The sequence below is a fragment of the Siphateles boraxobius genome, unplaced genomic scaffold (assembly GCF_051911475.1).
Source record: "Siphateles boraxobius isolate OS27281-9 unplaced genomic scaffold, OSU_SipBor_1 8, whole genome shotgun sequence".
Lineage (NCBI taxonomy): Eukaryota > Metazoa > Chordata > Actinopteri > Cypriniformes > Leuciscidae > Siphateles > Siphateles boraxobius.
Genome location: NW_027509208.1, coordinates 40,089,616 through 40,106,971, shown reverse-complemented (window position 1 = coordinate 40,106,971; position 17,356 = coordinate 40,089,616). Strand labels below are relative to the sequence as shown.

The 17,356-nt window shown below is 38.3% G+C and overlaps 1 protein-coding gene across 9 annotated transcripts in view; it reads left to right on the top strand.

Moving 5' to 3' along the window:
- Positions 1 to 17,356, top strand: part of kif13bb (kinesin family member 13Bb) — a 46,099-nt gene that overhangs the window by 8,768 nt on the left and 19,975 nt on the right. For 7 of the 9 annotated variants that reach the window (XM_077219473.1, XM_077219472.1, XM_077219471.1 and 4 more), the window contains 17 exons: positions 741 to 828; positions 916 to 1,050; positions 3,611 to 3,723; positions 3,956 to 4,067; positions 4,394 to 4,606; positions 4,693 to 4,803; positions 5,782 to 5,916; positions 6,111 to 6,241; positions 7,757 to 7,843; positions 8,875 to 9,059; positions 9,973 to 10,192; positions 10,978 to 11,140; positions 11,990 to 12,136; positions 12,408 to 12,557; positions 14,184 to 14,309; positions 14,411 to 14,578; positions 16,309 to 16,466. In XM_077219473.1, the coding sequence (XP_077075588.1) occupies positions 741 to 828; positions 916 to 1,050; positions 3,611 to 3,723; positions 3,956 to 4,067; positions 4,394 to 4,606; positions 4,693 to 4,803; positions 5,782 to 5,916; positions 6,111 to 6,241; positions 7,757 to 7,843; positions 8,875 to 9,059; positions 9,973 to 10,192; positions 10,978 to 11,140; positions 11,990 to 12,136; positions 12,408 to 12,557; positions 14,184 to 14,309; positions 14,411 to 14,578; positions 16,309 to 16,466 (2,442 nt within the window). Of the gene's footprint in view, positions 1 to 740; positions 829 to 915; positions 1,051 to 3,610; positions 3,724 to 3,955; positions 4,068 to 4,393; positions 4,607 to 4,692; positions 4,804 to 5,781; positions 5,917 to 6,110; positions 6,242 to 7,756; positions 7,844 to 8,874; positions 9,060 to 9,972; positions 10,193 to 10,977; positions 11,141 to 11,989; positions 12,137 to 12,407; positions 12,558 to 14,183; positions 14,310 to 14,410; positions 14,579 to 16,308; positions 16,467 to 17,356 lie in introns of those variants that run through there. The other 2 variants (XM_077219479.1, XM_077219478.1) reach the window with 2 other exon arrangements.

The window sequence follows — 17,356 nt, the reverse complement described above, 5'->3', positions numbered from 1 at the left end:
TTTTCCCCATGCAAAACGCATCATCCGGTGGACATTTAAACTGTCGGAATTGCAGTTTCTCACAGATTTTCTCCCTCGGTTTGTCCCTAAAACACTGTGTTCATTGTTATCCAGTTTGAAATGTTAACTGCAGACATGGAGGTTTTTCAGATTTCAGAGTTTTTTCTGATTTCCCATCACAGCGTTCTCTCCATGTTTACGATACTTTTCAGCCTTTATCCACAGCCTACAACATGCGAATTCTTCACTGGAAACTGAAAGTGACTCACTCCCGCTAAATGTTTACCGTACTCTTTGCAACCGGGAACAATACAAGTCGACACCATTATGACTAAAAGTTTAAGAAGTTGTTCCTTCTAAAGCAGGGTACTATTTGACTCTGGTCAAGCCTATCCAATAGGAGCAGACTGGGCGTGGCCTTGGATGCCGACATGCCCAGTGCATTATGGGTGTTGAAGTTTTCCTACCTATTTGGTAGTTTTCTCTTCTTATTCTTTTGTCGTGTAGTAGCACCAATTTCAATTTTTTTTGCCTTTCTACTACATAGGCAGTCAGATTTTATTGAAAGCCCATTTTTGCCACCAGTGAAGCACTTCTTTTTTTGCTTGCTATTAGGTTTCCGGCATTCATGAAAAACCTGTAAAAATTATACAATTACAATGCTTAATATGCTCGATTTTGCATTGTGTACTGCAAATATTGTTGGATCTTATGGAAAATTGCTGTTATGTTTCTCTCAGGAGCCGGCAGGCGTTGAGGGTGCGGGAGCATAATGTGATGGGGCCGTATGTAGACGGTCTGTCCCGTCTCGCTGTGACCAGTTACAAGGTTCTTCCAACACCTTCATGAATTTCCAGTCTAATGCTCTCAGTGCTGAAACAGTATGTTTGTGAATGTTCTTCTTTTGTTTTTCAGGACATCGAGTCTCTGATGTCAGAGGGGAATAAATCCCGCACTGTGGCGGCCACAAACATGAACGAGGAGAGCAGCCGGTCACATGCCGTTTTCAACATCATTCTAACACACACGCTCAGAGACCTAAAGACGGGGGTGAGACACAGATCTGTCATCAAATTAAAGGTGCAGTAAGAGATTTCTGAGAAACACTGTTGAAGGTTGATCACACACTTCAGCCAATCAGCAGTAGGGGGTGTGTCCACTCATAATGGGGGAGAAGAGGGAGTGAACCAATCAGCATTAGGGGGCGTGTTCACCCGTGAAAGCGGAGAGAGAGAGCGCCAATCAGCAGTAGGGGGCGTGTCCACTTGTGAAGGGGGAGAGAGAGTGTGCCAATCAGCAGTTGGGGCGTGTCCACTCATGATGGGGGAGGAGAGAGAGTGAGCCAATCAGCAGTATGGGGCGTGTCCACTCATGATGGGGGAGGAGAGAGTGAGCCAATCAACAGTAGGGGGCGTGTCCACTCGTAAGGGGGAGGAGAGAGAGTGAGCCAATCAGCAGTAGGGGGTGTGTCCACTCGTGAGGGGGAGGAGAGAGTGAGCCAGTCAGCAGTAGGGAGTGTGTCCACTCGTGAATGCGGAGGAGAGAGAGTGACCCAATCAGCAATAGGGGGCCTGTCCACTCATGAAGGGGCAGAGAGTGAGCCAATCAGCAATAGGGGGCATGTCCACTCTTGAAGGGGAGGAGAGAGAGTGAGTCAATCAGCAGTAGGGGACGTGTCCACTCATGATGGGGGGAGGAGAGAGAGTGAGCCACTCAGCAGTAGGGGGTGTGTCCACTCGTGAAGGGGCGGAGAGAGAGTGACCCAATCAGCAATAAGGGGCGTGTCCACTCGTGAAGGGGAGGAGAGAGAGTGAGTCAATCAGCAGTAGGGGACGTGTCCACTCATGATGGGGGGAGGAGAGAGAGTGAGCCAATCAGCAGTAGGGGGTGTGTCCACTCGTGAAGGGGCGGAGAGAGTGACCCAATCAGCAATAAGGGGCGTGTCCACTCGTGAAGGGGAGGAGAGAGAGTCAATCAGCAGTAGGGGACGTGTCCACTCATGATGGGGGGGGAGAGAGTGAGCCAATCAGCAGTAGGGGGTGTGTCCACTCGTGAAGGCGGGTGAGAGCGAGTGACCCAATCAGCAATAGGAGGCGTGTCCACCCGTGAAGGGGCGGAGAGAGTGAGCCAATCGGCAGTAGGGGTTGTGTCCACTCATGATGGGGGAGGAGAGAGTGAGCCAATCAGCAGTAGGGGGTGTGTCCACTCATGATGGGGGAGGAGAGAGAGTGAGCCAATCAGCAGTAGGGGGTGTGTCCACTCATGATGGGGGAGGAGAGAGAGTGACCCAATCAGCAATAGGGGGCGTGTCCACCCGTGAAGGGGCGGAGAGAGTGAGCCAATCGGCAGTAGGGGTTGTGTCCACTCATGATGGGGGAGGAGAGAGAGTGAGCCAATCAGCAGTAGGAGGTGTGTCCACTCATGATGGGGGAGGAGAGAGAGTGAGCCAATCAGCAGTAGGGGGTGTGTCCACTCATGATGGGGGAGGAGAGAGAGTGAGCCAATCAGCAGTAGGGGGTGTGTCCACTCATGATGGGGGAGGAGAGAGAGTGAGCAAGAGGGAGATTTGAAGAAAGACTAGAAAGAGAGATGGCTGAGAGACATTATAAAACAGAAAAGCTCAGAGGAACATCAGTGGAAAAAGAAGGGTTATGATCAAGCAAGAGCTTTAGGACCCACATTAATATTATAAAAGCTTTCCAGCACTGGAGAGACCGAAATCCTGAAAACGGACGCAGAGGTTGAGTTTTGATAGCTTCAGCTATGATAAAGACACTTCCACTCTGCACTGCATAATCATATATTTTGGGGGAGGAGCAGGGAGGGGTGTGTTTGTTTGGGTTGATTTCAAATACCAACAGTGTTTCTCAGAAATCAATTACTGCACCTTTAAACCCTTTTAATGAAAGGTGAAGCGTGTAAATTTAGCACCACTAAAAATTGAATGAGGAAATAGATAGATATTTATATTTTCTAAAGAAATGTTTGCATCACTTACATTTTCGCCAGAAAACTTAAAAATCAATTTTTTTCATAATTCAGTTTGGTTTAACTAGTAATGCAGAAATCACACACTGCAGGGTTTTTATAGTTAAATAAAACCATACAAAACTTTCGTTACTTGAAAGAAGATAAACTTAAACCAAAATAAAATATAAAAATTAAACTTACTTTGTTTCAGCTAGTTGCCAAAGTACCATTTCTCCTTTCATTTATTTTAACTTCATATACTGAAATAACTGTTAAGTAACTGAAAGAAAAAGAATAAAAAAAACGTAGACAGGAAAAAAACTAGTATAAATGACAAAAACAATAAAATTAATAAAACATTTAGTTAATTAAAATTTATAAATTCAAATATAAAATATTAAAACGGATTAAAATAGTAATAAAAACTATAATAGGAATAAAAATGAAATCAAATTTGACACTAGTTTTTTTCTTAATGCATGCTGCTGGTCTTACTTTGTTTTGTTTAATTGTCGTTTCATTTGAAAATGCACCCCGATATGCTAGTAAATTCGCTTGCAACTTTCATTTCATGTCGACCTAAAAGAAAAGACAGATCTACTGGCTGTATTATTGTCATAGACTGGAATGTTTCTTTCAGACGAGTGGAGAGAAGGTGAGCAAACTCAGTCTGGTGGATCTGGCCGGCAGTGAAAGAGCAGATAAAACCGGAGCTGGAGGAGAGAGACTCAAAGAAGGCAGCAACATTAACAGGTTAAATACTCACTCACTCACTCACTCACTCACACACTCACACACTCACACACTCACTCACTCACTCACTCACTCACTCACTCACTCACTCACTCACTCACTCACACTCTCTCTCTCTCTCACTCACTCACTCACTCTCTCAAATTAATTAATTAATTAATTAGATTAATCATCTGGTATTTAGTCATTTACACATATTTCAGTGTATTCTTGTGCTAATGTGTGTGTTCAGGTCTCTCACAACTCTCGGACTGGTGATTTCGGCATTGGCGGAGCAGGGCGCAGGAAGAAACAAGAGTAAATTTGTTCCTTACAGAGACTCGGTGCTCACATGGTTACTGAAGGTGACGATAAGCGTTATTTTAACATTGCACACCTTGTAAGAATCTAATTATTAGACTTCAAGGAGTAGGTTGGCTCAAAATTAAGATTTTGTCATTGTTCTCTCATTCTCATCATGTCAATCAGTCCCTGTATGCTGTTATTTTTTCTGTGAAACACAAAAGGAGAATTTTTAAAGAAGCTTAATCATGCAGCCCTTTTAAAATGCACTCATTAAGTACAAAAAAACACATCTATTTGAGGAGTTGTTGTGGAAAAGATGCCATAGATTTGGCTTGGCATAGATAACAACTTTCTGATGTAATTTCCTCTTTTTTTTGCATGTCAGGACAGTTTAGGAGGCAACAGTCGTACAGCTATGGTTGCCACGATTAGTCCAGCGGCCGACAACTACGACGAGACTCTGTCTACGCTACGGTACGCCGACCGGGCCAAAAGCATCGTTAATCACGCTGTGGTTAACGAAGATCCAAACGCCAGGATCATCAGAGAGCTGAGAGAAGAGGTGGAGAAACTGCGCAGTCAGCTGACCGAGGCTGAGGTACGACACACTAACACCTGTCTGCTGTGTCAAAGTTATGAACTTTGACCTCTAGTGACCTTAAACGTGTTTTTCTGTGTGTGAAGTCAATGAAAGCTCCTGAGCTGAAAGAGAGACTAGAGGAGTCTGAGAAGCTGATCCAGCAGATGATGGTGAGCTGGGAGGAGAAACTCAGGAAGACGGAGGAGATCGCACAGGTATTGAACGCACACGATGCTGGATGTGCATCTGAGGTCACATTAGCTGTGTTTCCATCCAAAGTTGCGAATTTAACAAAGCAACGTTTCCATCAAGTGAGCCGAAGAGAGCGAAATCATCACTTCCTGATAAACTGGCCCTAAAGTTGGGTTCCAGAAGTAGAGACGTCCATTAGGAAATTGATTTTGAATGATAATTAATAGGCCTTTAAAGCTATGAGGTTGTTAATTGATAGCATTTGCTTCTTTTAAAGCCGTCAGCCAGCATTATTTAAGCTTATTTTAAAATAATGGTGTTTAACTGTGGATTTCCTAGTGAAAAATTACATTACCCATGATGCTGTACAGCAAATTACACCAATCAGAGAGTCGAATCAAGCAACATGCTCCAAAAGATCTCTTTAGCTCCGCCCACTCCCATATATATATATATTTATGTCCCATATTTATACATTTATGCATATTTTGCAATAAACTTATATAAAAATAAATAATAATAATACTAATAAATTAATTTTTCTTAATTTGATTATGTCGTTCTCAATGCTTTATCGGATTGTAGTTCTTTCCCTCACTAAAGCCTTGAAGTACGCAGTCTTGTAACTTTGTATTTGTATTCGAAATTTTTTTTTTTTTTTGCTTCAAATCAAAGTTTGTAATGTTATGATTCAACTCGTAGCTGATTGCTTGGTTCATGGCTTTTAACGCTTTAACGAAGACTATTTTAAAATCCTTATAAGAATTTTTTTTATTCTCAAAAATACACAGATGAAAAAGGTGGCGGGTGCTAATCCACTTTAGCTGTTTTTTACAGTGCATTTTTTATGGTGTATAATTGTTGATCTTTTTGTTATAATTGTGGGTATGGGGCTTTTATCAGATTTTTTTGTATTTAAAGAAATGATAAAACTCCTCAGGACTGTCAGCAAATCACACAATGGCTTCTGTCCTCTGAATTGAATTTGTCTGGTTCTTTAGGAGCGACAGAAGCAGCTGGAAAGTTTGGGAATTTCTCTGCAGTCGTCTGGGATCCGAGTCATTGATGATAAATGTTTCCTTGTCAATCTGAACGCAGACCCCGCCCTCAACGAGCTGCTTGTGTATTACTTAAAGGTACAGACACGAATGATTGAAAATTAGTGTTACCTTCTCAGCTTGAATATTTCATATATAACAATTCACACATGTGTATGTATGTGAAATATATGCATGTATAAATGGTAAATCTGCTGTAATGATTTCAACTTGAAAGCAACATGTTTTGAAGGGTTGTATTTCCATTTGTGTGTGTGTGTGTTTATGCGCAGGAACACACTTGTGTGGGTTCTGCGGACTCTCAGGACATTCAGTTGTGTGGTTTGGCGATTCAGTCGGAGCATTGCGTCATAGACATCAAACTAGAGTCAGGAGTCACGCTCACCCCAAAGAGAAATGCTCGGTAATCAACACACACACACACACACACACACACACACACACACACACACACACACACACACACACACACACACACACACACACACACACACACACACACACACTCTTGTACATCTATCTTTATGAGGACATTCATTGACACAATGCAATCTCTAGCCGCTTACCCTAACCTTACTCATCACAACTAAGTGCTTAACCCGAACCCTTACCCTAAACCTACCCTTAACCTAATTATAACCTTATCCCTAAAACCAAGTCTTGACCCTCAAACAGGCCTTTAAAGGGGTCTCAGAAAGTGACGACCGGCCAAAATGTCCTCACTTTACTCTCTTTGTCCTCACTCCAATGGTCTAAAACTCAAACTGGTCCTCACAAAGATAGTTGTACAAGTACACACACACAAACACACACACACACACAAACTGATTTACACAGAGAATTATGAGCAAAAAAACATAATAAATTATGTTTTAAATGTTGCTTTGGCAACCTGCTGAAATAAAACAAATTTAAGTTTATTTTCAGTTAACATTTTATTTCAAGTAACAAAAATGTTGTTTTTTGTGTCAAAATGTCAACATTTTATCATTTTTATATATATATATTATATATATATATATATATATATATATATATATATATATATATTATTGTTTAATTTTTTTTTATTAAAAAATGATAAAATGTTGCTTGTTTTAATTTTCTTTTTAAAGATTTTTAATGTTTTTAAAAAGTCTCTTCTGCTCACCAAGGCTGCATTTATTTGATTAAAAATACAAAACAAACCTGGTAATATTGTAAAATATTATTTCAATGTAAAACAGCTGTTTTCTATGTGAATATATAGTAAACTGTAATTTATTCCTGTGATCAAAGCTGCATTTCAGCATCATTACTCCAGTCTTCAGTGTCACATGATCCTTCAGAAATCATTCTAATATGACGATTTGCTGTTCAAGAAACATTTCTCATTATTATCAATGTAGAAAACAGTTATTTACATTTTTATTTCAGGATTCTTTTTATGAATAGAAAGTTCAAAAGAACAGCATTTATCTGAAATAGAATCTTTTAAATAGAAAAGCAGAAGAGACTTCTTTTAAAAACATTTTTTAAAAATCCGACCCAAAACTTTTGAACGGCAGTGTGTGTATATATATATATATATATATATATATATATTAAAAAACATAATTATTGTAGAGTAATTGTATTGTATAGAAATTGTAATTTTAAAATAGAATATAACAACTACACAGATTCAATTACAAAGTTAAATTATATAAGATATTTATAATGAACTAAACCATAATAACTAAACAACTAAATATTGTTTATACAGGGTGTAAACCTACATTAACTGCATTAACACTATTACATAAGCTCTAAACCTAAAATGTTGATGTTCTGTATGATACATATTCATATGTGTCAGTCTGTCTCTGCTCTATAGCCAGTGATAGTAAGAATATGTGTACATGTTATAATTCATAAACTGTGTGCTCTCTGTGTGCAGCACGTGTGTGAATGGAGCGGTCATCTCGTCTCCTGTCCAGCTGCATCATGGGGACCGAATCCTCTGGGGAAACAACCACTTCTTCAGGTCAGCGAGACACATTTACACTCAGTTAGGGTGACCACCTGTCCCGCTTTGCGTTACCGCACAGCATTTTCACCCCTTGTGCCGCACGTCGCATATTGAGAAAATGTCTGTTTGTTTTTAATTATCATATTAAGAAAACGTGCATGCGTTCTTTTGCCTTTTTAAGAAAGCATTTTATTTACTATTTTTGCGCCGTAGTTTTTCACCTATATTTAACAGCGCTTCGTCAGAAGTACAAATACAACAGCCGTTTTTAAAATCATATCCAATAGTTGAAAGCGCAGGAGTAAACACGGTCACTAGTGGGTCGTGACGCTGTCAATCAAAATGTGGAGCGGTGATTCGTTCATGTGTTTCTGTCAGAAAACAAATGGATAATTCGGTAAATTAAATTTTAAATTTAACAGAATTTATCAACTTGTTTCCTGCTGTGGTTGCTTTAATTCACATCCTTCTAAAAAATATGAACGTTTTTGGTTTAATATATTCTTAATAAGACTGTCAATTATCTAAATGCATGTTGGTTAATATTTTATTTGTTCATTATTTATTTTGTTGCATTGTAGTTGGACTTGGTCAGAACTGTTTCAAAAATAGTGATCTGCATGATGCCTTTGGGCTCAGTGATGTTGAATTTAAATTCCATGTAAAATAAAGACATGTTCTGTTACATTGTGATGTAATGGTGTTTTCTGGAAGGGACTAAAGAACAAAGTATTTTGATCAGCTGAAATGTTTTTATTAAGTTAGATAAACATTATATAACAGTCTCAGGTTATGTTTTAGTGTTGGTAACATGTCCCACATTATCCCACACAAACTTATAATCGTCCCACATTTGGTTTGTTTGATGGTGGTCACCCTACACTCTGGTCAAGTGCGAGTTTTGTGTCTAATTGTTTCTGATCAGGCAATCCGATTTGGTGTCTGTTAAAATAAAAACTCATTGTGGACCTCTCAAAAACAATGTCAAAAACCTGTGTGTAAAAGTGCGTACTGACTGGTGTCTGTCTTCTCTTTGCGTGTGTCAGGATCAGCGTGTCTAACATGTATCGTGTGGGCGTGGAGGATGAGGAAGGGTGTGTGACGAAGGCTGGTCTTCACCTTGAGTGTCTAGATGTGAACGTAGACAGTCTCAGTCACGGCTCTAGTGATTCCAGCTTCAGTTTTGAGTCTGCACAGACAGAAGTCATGATGAAAGCGCTGGGAAACAATGGTGAGGGACATGTCGCTTAACAGTCAAACTGTTACAATCAATATAAGCCGTTTTAAAGTAGTGTTCATTTTGTCAGCTATTTTAGCTGTCAGCTGTCTCAGTCCTGTGTCAAAAGTCACTTTCAGTTTTTATCATATTTAGTCAACCTTATTCTGGGCATTTTAGTCAATGAAAACGTAGTCACATTTTCGTCACGCTGCATAATGGTTAAAAATTATAATAGGCTAACGATTATGTTGCTCCGAATTGTAAGAACAACGATTAATCGCATCCAAAATAAAAGTTTGCGTTTACATAATATATGTGTGTGTACTGTGTATAATTATAAATGCACACACATCATATGCATGTATATATTTAAGATTTTTTTTATTTATATATAAAATATTTATATATAATATAAATTATGTATAAATATATATATATATATATATATATATATATATATATATATATATATATACAGTATATACATGCAAATATTTCTTAAATATATACATATGTGTGTATTTATATATACAAAATAATTAAATACAGTACACACACATACAGGTGAAACTCGAAAAATTAGAATATTGTGAAAAAGTTATAATTTTGATGATTATGGCTTACGGCTTATGAAAACCCCAAATTCAAAATCTCAGAAAATTAGAATATTACATGAAATCAATAAATAAAAGGATTTTAAATAAAGAAATGTCGGCCCTCTGAAAAGTATAATCATGCATATGTGTATAGTTATATATACGAAATATATTAGTTTCACCTTTTAATTAGAATTACTGAAATACATGAACTTTTGCACGATATTCAAATTTTTCGAGTTTTACCTGTATATTATGTAAACACAGATTTTTATTTTGGATGTGATTAATCGTTGCCCATACGAAATGACCCTGTGTGTCTCTCTCAGACCCGATGCAGTCAGTGCTTCACTCTCTGGAGCGCAGACACGAGGAGGAGAAGCGCTCGGCTCTGGAGCGCCAGCGGCTGCTGTACGAGCAGGAGCTGCAGCATCTGCGCAAACGCCTGTCATCAGAGCTGCAGACGCAGGGCTCTCATCACAGCAGCGAGAGTCTCCACGTGAGCTCGGTCTCCTCACAGAACCGACTGCGCCAGTTGAGCGAGGAGAGGTGCAAAAAAACTACTTTACCTCAATGGCTACGTTTACATGCAACCAAATAATCTGTTAGTAACCGGATTGACGCCTCAATCGGACTGAAAAGCCTTCACGTAAACATTTTAATCGGTCCGATTTAACTCGATCCCAATGAAACTTCCATCGGATTGAAAGGGAAGATTTATTCCTTTTCTAATCCGATCCAGAGAACATGTAAACACGTGATCGGATTGAAAACTGAATCGAAACTTAAAGGACTGCGCATGTGCAATGACGTTGAAATAGCGTAATGATGCGCGGAACGAGCTGTTCTTCCTGTTGAATAAAGTGTCATATAAATGAGTGTCTGTCATTCTCCTTTTACTCAGCGTTTCGGATTCCCCTTCACAGACGGCGTGATAAATATAAGCATCACGGCACAACGGTTCATATGCTTGTGTCTCCAAATTATGACCAAAAATGGATAAATATTAAGTCTGTTATTTAAAACAAATACAGAACCAATGTAGGAGAATGGTTATTATGCACAAACAGCAGGAAACTCTGTATAATCGTTCAGTGTGCGCATGCCAAAAAAAATCTATTCCGATTTGAAGCTTGTGACATAAAAACGCGCACATTAACCCGATCACGTGTTTAGCGTTCATAAACTCTACGTTCAGATACATCAATCGGAATGAATTCAGTCCAAAAGTTGTGCATGTGAACGTAGCCAATGCGTTTCGACTTGTATTCTAAACCACAGAAAGAATTTGTTATGTGTTTGTGTGCTACATCTCATGTTACATGTGGTCTCAGGGAGGCTTTGATGAGCCGAAGTCTGCGTAAGCTCAGAGAACAGATCGTGAAGGCCAATCTGCTGGTGCAGGAGGCTGGATTCATCGCTGAAGAGCTCAACAAGAAAACCGAATATAAAGTCACATTGCAGATTCCTGCCGCCAACCTCAACGCCAACCGCAAGGTCAGGACAGACACTGTGTGTGTGCATGGGATTGATTGTTGAAGCATTTATCCAGTCACATTTTTCATTGGAGTTTGTTTATATATATATACATATACATGCATGCATACAGTATATGACATATATACATATATATACATATATATTACTACTGTTCAGCAGTTTGGGGTCAGAAAGAAAGGTCAGTAAATTAATACCTTTATTCAGCAAGGATGCATTATAAATGTCATTATTGTCAATTCAGAATTTAATGTTATAAAGATTTTTTGTTAAACTTTGGGAAAAAAACAACTTTTTATTCATCTAAGAATCCTAAAAATATTTATCAGTTTCCATAAAAATATGAAGCAGCACAACTGTTTTCAACATTGATGATAATCAGAAATGTTTCTTGAGCAGCAAATCATCATATTAGAATGATTTCTGAAGGATCAGTAATGAGTAATGATGCTGAAATTTCAGCTTTGATCACAGGAATAAATGAAATAAAAAATTCACAGTATTTAAACAGAAAACAATTGTAAAAATATTTCACAATATTACTGGTTTGCGTTTACTGTATTTTTTTTTTATCAAATAAATGCAGCCTTGGTGAGTACAAGAGACTTTCAAAAACAAAACAAAAATTTTACTGACCCCATACTTTTGAATGGTACTGTATTTAAAAAAAAATATATTTTTAATTATAAAACGTACTTCATCAGTTTAGCCTTTAGACATGAACAGTCATTGAACTTCACTGAAAAGCTGTAGAAAGTGGTTCAGGGAATGACATCAGAGGACCGTGTTGAATTCTGGATAAGGGTGAAAGTGCTGCTTTAATACAGATTGATGTTCTCCGTTGTGCAGCGGGACACGGTTCTCAGCGAGCCGGCGGTGGAGGTGAGGAGGAAGAGCAAAGGGAAGCAGATCTGGGCCATGGAGAAGATGGAGAACCGGCTGGTGGACATGAGGGATCTCTACCAGGAGTGGACGGACTTTGACGAGGACAATCCTGTAAGTCAAATCACACGAGAACTTTAATGCAGCTATGTAGAGTCTCGCAATTTAATGTTACATGTTTTTAATAAAAGCATCTGTAGTGTGTGTGTGTGTGTGTGTGTGTGTATATATATATATATATATATATATACACATGCCTACATAAATGCATACATGCATACACACACACACACACACATTTGTGTTTTATTGGAGATATTAAATCTCCAATAATGTATGAAGTATGCTTAAACGTGTTCATCTCATCCTTGCTGTCTGTGCTCAGGTTATGCGTTCCTACTTCAAGCGTGCCGACCCGTTCTTCGACGAGCAGGAGAATCACAGTCTGATCGGTGTGGCGAACGTCTTCCTGTCCTGTCTGCTGTACGAAGTCAAGCTGCAGTACGCAGTACCCATCATCAACCAGAAGGGGGAGGTATGTCCAAAACAGATTAGTTATGAAGTTGATATTTTGTTTAGAAAAGGGTATTGGTTTCATATCATATTTTATACCTTAAGGCAAGACACCTCAGGTGAATAGGATAGGATTTTTTCCATGTTCATCTTTCTTTAGTGTGTAATGTTGCAGTTTGAGCACAAAGTCCCTCCAGTGGGAGTTATTCTCTATATCAGTGTCAGTGTTTCTGAACTCCTGAAACGCCTCCATTGTAGTCTTGAGTTTCTTCCGGGAACAAACATGTCACAATATTCCTCATTTAAATAATTCATACGCAGAATAAAGGGGCGGGGCCTGGTTGAGTTAGTTAGTGGTCTGTTAAACTGGCGGTTATGCTAAGAGACGGGACATTTTCCAAACACACTCGAAGCGCTTTACCAATCACAACACACTGCTCCAGCCGACCAATCAGAGCACAGTGTGCTTTTCAGAAGGAGGAGCTTCATAGAGACAGGAACTAAACAGAGTGTTTCTGACAGACTGGGAAGAGAGGAGCTGCAACAATGTCATACATGGGGAAAATAATGTGTTTTTTGAATATTCAGGCATGAAAACTTGTTCTAGTAGAGCCCAAAATCAAGACTTTGTAAAATGTCCCCTTTAACTTATATATCGATGGATTCCAAATATTATTATTTTTTGTATTACAAGTTTTCTGAAATGTTTTGTTTAATTATGGAAATGAGACTAATTAAATATGCACTTCCAGAATCTGGACATTGGATAAAAGGTTAAAAATTTGTTTCATTTTGTTTACATATTAAAGGTTTTTACAGAAAAGAGTTCTGGATAACTATTTTGATCACTCCATAAATCAGAAAATACCCAGAAAAAAATGTTTCACCATGTTTTATATATAAATCATGCGAATGTGTTATATGAACAAACCCTTCCGTAAAAACCTTCAGAATATAAAAAAGAATACAACTCAAGTTTGGTGTTTGTAAAGCTGCTGAAGTGGAGATTTCGGACTCAAACTCACCGCCTTTAAAGATATTTATTATAATTGAAATCTACAGATGCAAACAATAAAGTGTAATAAAATAAACACTTAAAAGGGTATTTTGGTGGTTTTATTTCCACTGGTCTAAAAGAAGACATGTAATGGAAGCAAAATAGCAGAAATTCTCAAAAATGATCTGTGCCTGAAAAAACAAGTTTTTCATGGTGTGTCTTGTCTTAAAGGGATCGTTCTCCCAAAAATAAGCATTTTCATCATTTACTCACCCTCAATTTGTTCCAAACCTGTATGATTTTTATTTTCTGTTGAAAAGAAAGAAAATATTTTAATATATTTAATGTTGGTAACCAGACTTCAATAGTACTTTTTTTTTTTTTAATGGCTACCATCAACTGTCTGGTTACCAACATTAAATATAAATATATATTAAATATATAATATAAATATATATTAAAATATCTTCTTTTGTGTTCAACAGAAGTAAGAAACTCAAATAGGTTTGGAACAACTTGAGGGTGAGTAAATGATGCAAGTAAATTCATTTTCAGTTTTTAGGTGAACTGTCCCTTTAAGTTCATGCATCGTCACAGTCCTGACGAACTTCAGAGGAGTTGATTAGTTACCGCTGGTTTGTGTGTTTGTAGGTGGCAGGTCGTCTTCATGTAGAAGTCCAGTGTCTGGGTGGAGCACTAGAGGAGCGTGAGACGGGGGGCGGAGACTCTGAGATCAGTCCTGACGGTGTGATGCAAGAACGCAAACTTACATGCATGGTCAGTTCTCCAATCAAGCATGCAATCATTCTGCACAGAATCAAAACGCTATTTATACAAGTCTAAATTGTAGTTGATTGTAGGACTTTTTCTATTTGCAGATTAAGGTGTTGCAGGCGACAGGACTACCTCAGCACCTCTCGAACTTCGTGTTCTGTCAGTATCACTTCTGGGAGCAGCAGGAGCCGGTGTTCATCGCTCCAGAGGTCGGGCTGAGCGCTCCCAGCAGCAGAGAGCCTCAGAGACTGGTGCTGTTCAACAGCTGCAAGGTTAAAACACTCATGAAGGCCTGCAGGAATGATGCTGCCTTCACGTGTTATCGTAAATGCTAGCTTCCCAGTCAGAAATTGGAAATGAATGCCTTCTAAAGTCATTTTTACAACTTGGAGATCATTTTGATCCCAGAGCTTTTTCCACAATAGCTACATCGCCTTGTCTTGTCATTAAAGAATTGCATATTTACAAATATAAATAACCATTTGAAGCATATTGTACGTTTAATACACAGTGAAAATAGCCCGTGTTTGACAAATGCTAGAATTGTTCACAAGCTGACTATCTAGATGGCCTGGTAAAACTATAGTAAGAGATATGGTTGACACCAAGGCTTGACATTAACTAGCCACTTCGGCGGGTTGAATTTTATATATAATAAATACATTTTTCAATTGTAGTCTTTTAAAAAGACTTCTGAAATTATAAACTAAGTGCATGTAGTGTCAAAACTAGATTTTCCGATACATATCGATACTGAAATATCTTCCAATACTCATACACGATACCAGCTCTCTCTCTCTCACTCTCACTCTCACTCTCTCTCTCTCTCTCTCACTCTCACTCTCACTCTCTCTCTCTCACACTCACTCTCACTCTCCCTCCCTCTCTCTCTCTCTCACACTCACTCTCTCTCTCTCACTCTCACTCTCACTCTCCCTCCCTCTCTCTCTCTCTCACACTCACTCTCTCTCTCTCACTCTCACTCTCCCTCCCTCTCTCTCTCTTCCTCTCCCCCTCCCTCCCTCCCTCTCTCTCTCTCCGACAGTGAGTGACACGCAAACCCGCCTCTCCTCACTCACTCGTTTCATTTGCTCCAGATTAATATTTGTGCTATTACAGGGCTTGAATTTCGGCGTTAGATTGTGCGTATTGCAATATCTTCAATATCTTGATTTCCTCAGATATTGTGCTTAATACACACAAAATAATGTAAAAATGCTGGTCTTGGCGAGTATTTACGCAACCACAGTCAGTTGAGAAAGAAACTGCATGTGTAACAGTATAATGGATCTGTGCGTCAGGTCTTAAAGTGACAGCAGCCTAATAAACCTGCTGACAAATTATGAGATCATATTAAAATATCTAGATGGCAGTTTTTCCCTATGGCATCAATGTCTAAAGCTTGGTTGTGAATGTTATTTCCAACAACAAAGCACTTAAAAGCGACAAACTTATATTTACCAACTCAGAAGTGGGAAATAGGGATTTTCCGATAGCATGTGAAGGCACCATGAGTCCTAAAACCATTTTTGAACAATATGTTGTTGTTTTTTACGGGTCTGAATGGGTCTATAGTGAACACAAGCTTAAGAAATGTTCAAGTTTTATTCTATAAAATACATCAGTAATACCTTTTTGTGATTATTTTTTTTAAAGCTTTTAATGCTGAACTAGAAAAGTCATCTACTCACTATTCCGCTTTCCCAGCCATGTTCTGTTTAAAATCTCAAACTATTCTAACTTAAATTTTTTCAACTTGTTGCTTGGTTATGGTGACATTGTGACCGTGCTGTAGTTAGTTTATAACCTAACTTTAGATTACTGTGTGTAGGCTTTAGGGTTCAGAAAAAACTGTGTGAAGATCATGATTAACAAAACGCCTCAGAATCTAGCTCTATCACATTACAGTACAACATCTTGTCCTCTATCTTGTTTCTCTCTTGTTTTTTTCCCCCTTTCATGTACAAACTGTGTTAGTCATCATATCTTTCCGCATGTGTAGAATCTGGAAGTGTCCGTAACCGAAGACTTCCTGGAGTTTCTGATGGAGGGAGCCGTGGCTGTTGAGGTCTATGGTCACAAACAGGTTAACCCGCGCAGGAATCTGGCTCTCTGGGACCTTGGAGTGATTCAGGCGAAGACTCGCTCTCTCAGAGAGAGGTACACCTGCCTTTATTATACCTATGAAACATAATACATATTACTGATAATTTCTGTGACAGCAGAATTGATTTAGTCAATGTTCAGATGATCATGGGTTTCCCAAACTGGGGTTCTTGAGCTGATGGAAAGCATCACAAAAATGTAAAAAAAAAAAAAAGGAGGAAAAAAAAAAAAAAAAATAGTAAAACGCTTACTAAAATATTATTTAGTAAAATTATTAATAAATATAAATGTCATGTTCTTTGTTTAACTGCATGTCACTATGCATTCATGGGACTATGAACCATTATGTCAAATTTATTTTGAAATATTTATTTTAAAACAGTCAAAATAAAATGCTTACTAAATTAATAATTACTTATTGAAATGTTTCCAATATGGACTTAAAATCTCAGGGGTACTTGGGTCAAAGAGATTTGACAAAATTTTGGGAATCCCTGAACTAGGGTGATTGTGACTTACAATTTTGTAATATTTTAAAACGTAAGTCAAGACAAATTTATTTGTATAGTGCTTTTTCACAATGCACAATTGTTTCAAACAGTGTTGTTATATATGAAAATTGCACCCTTGGCTTTACCATGCATGCTCTTATTGTTATATAGCGAAAGGAAGCTTGTGCTGAACGCCCTTATATGGTCGGGCATGTCTTATGCTAATTACTCACTGCAGGCTCATGCCTACAGAATCTGGAATAATCAACATCAGAATCGTGACTCAGTTTTTCTGTCTTATTTTATAGGTGTTTTATTAGTTTGTAGAGATAATAATTTTAAAATAATGTATACAATTTAAATATTGTTATTTTGAGTATTTAAAATGTTATTACTCTTGAGTTTGCCATGAATATAGACTTTGATGCTTATATGCCGTTAAATGATAAAAAT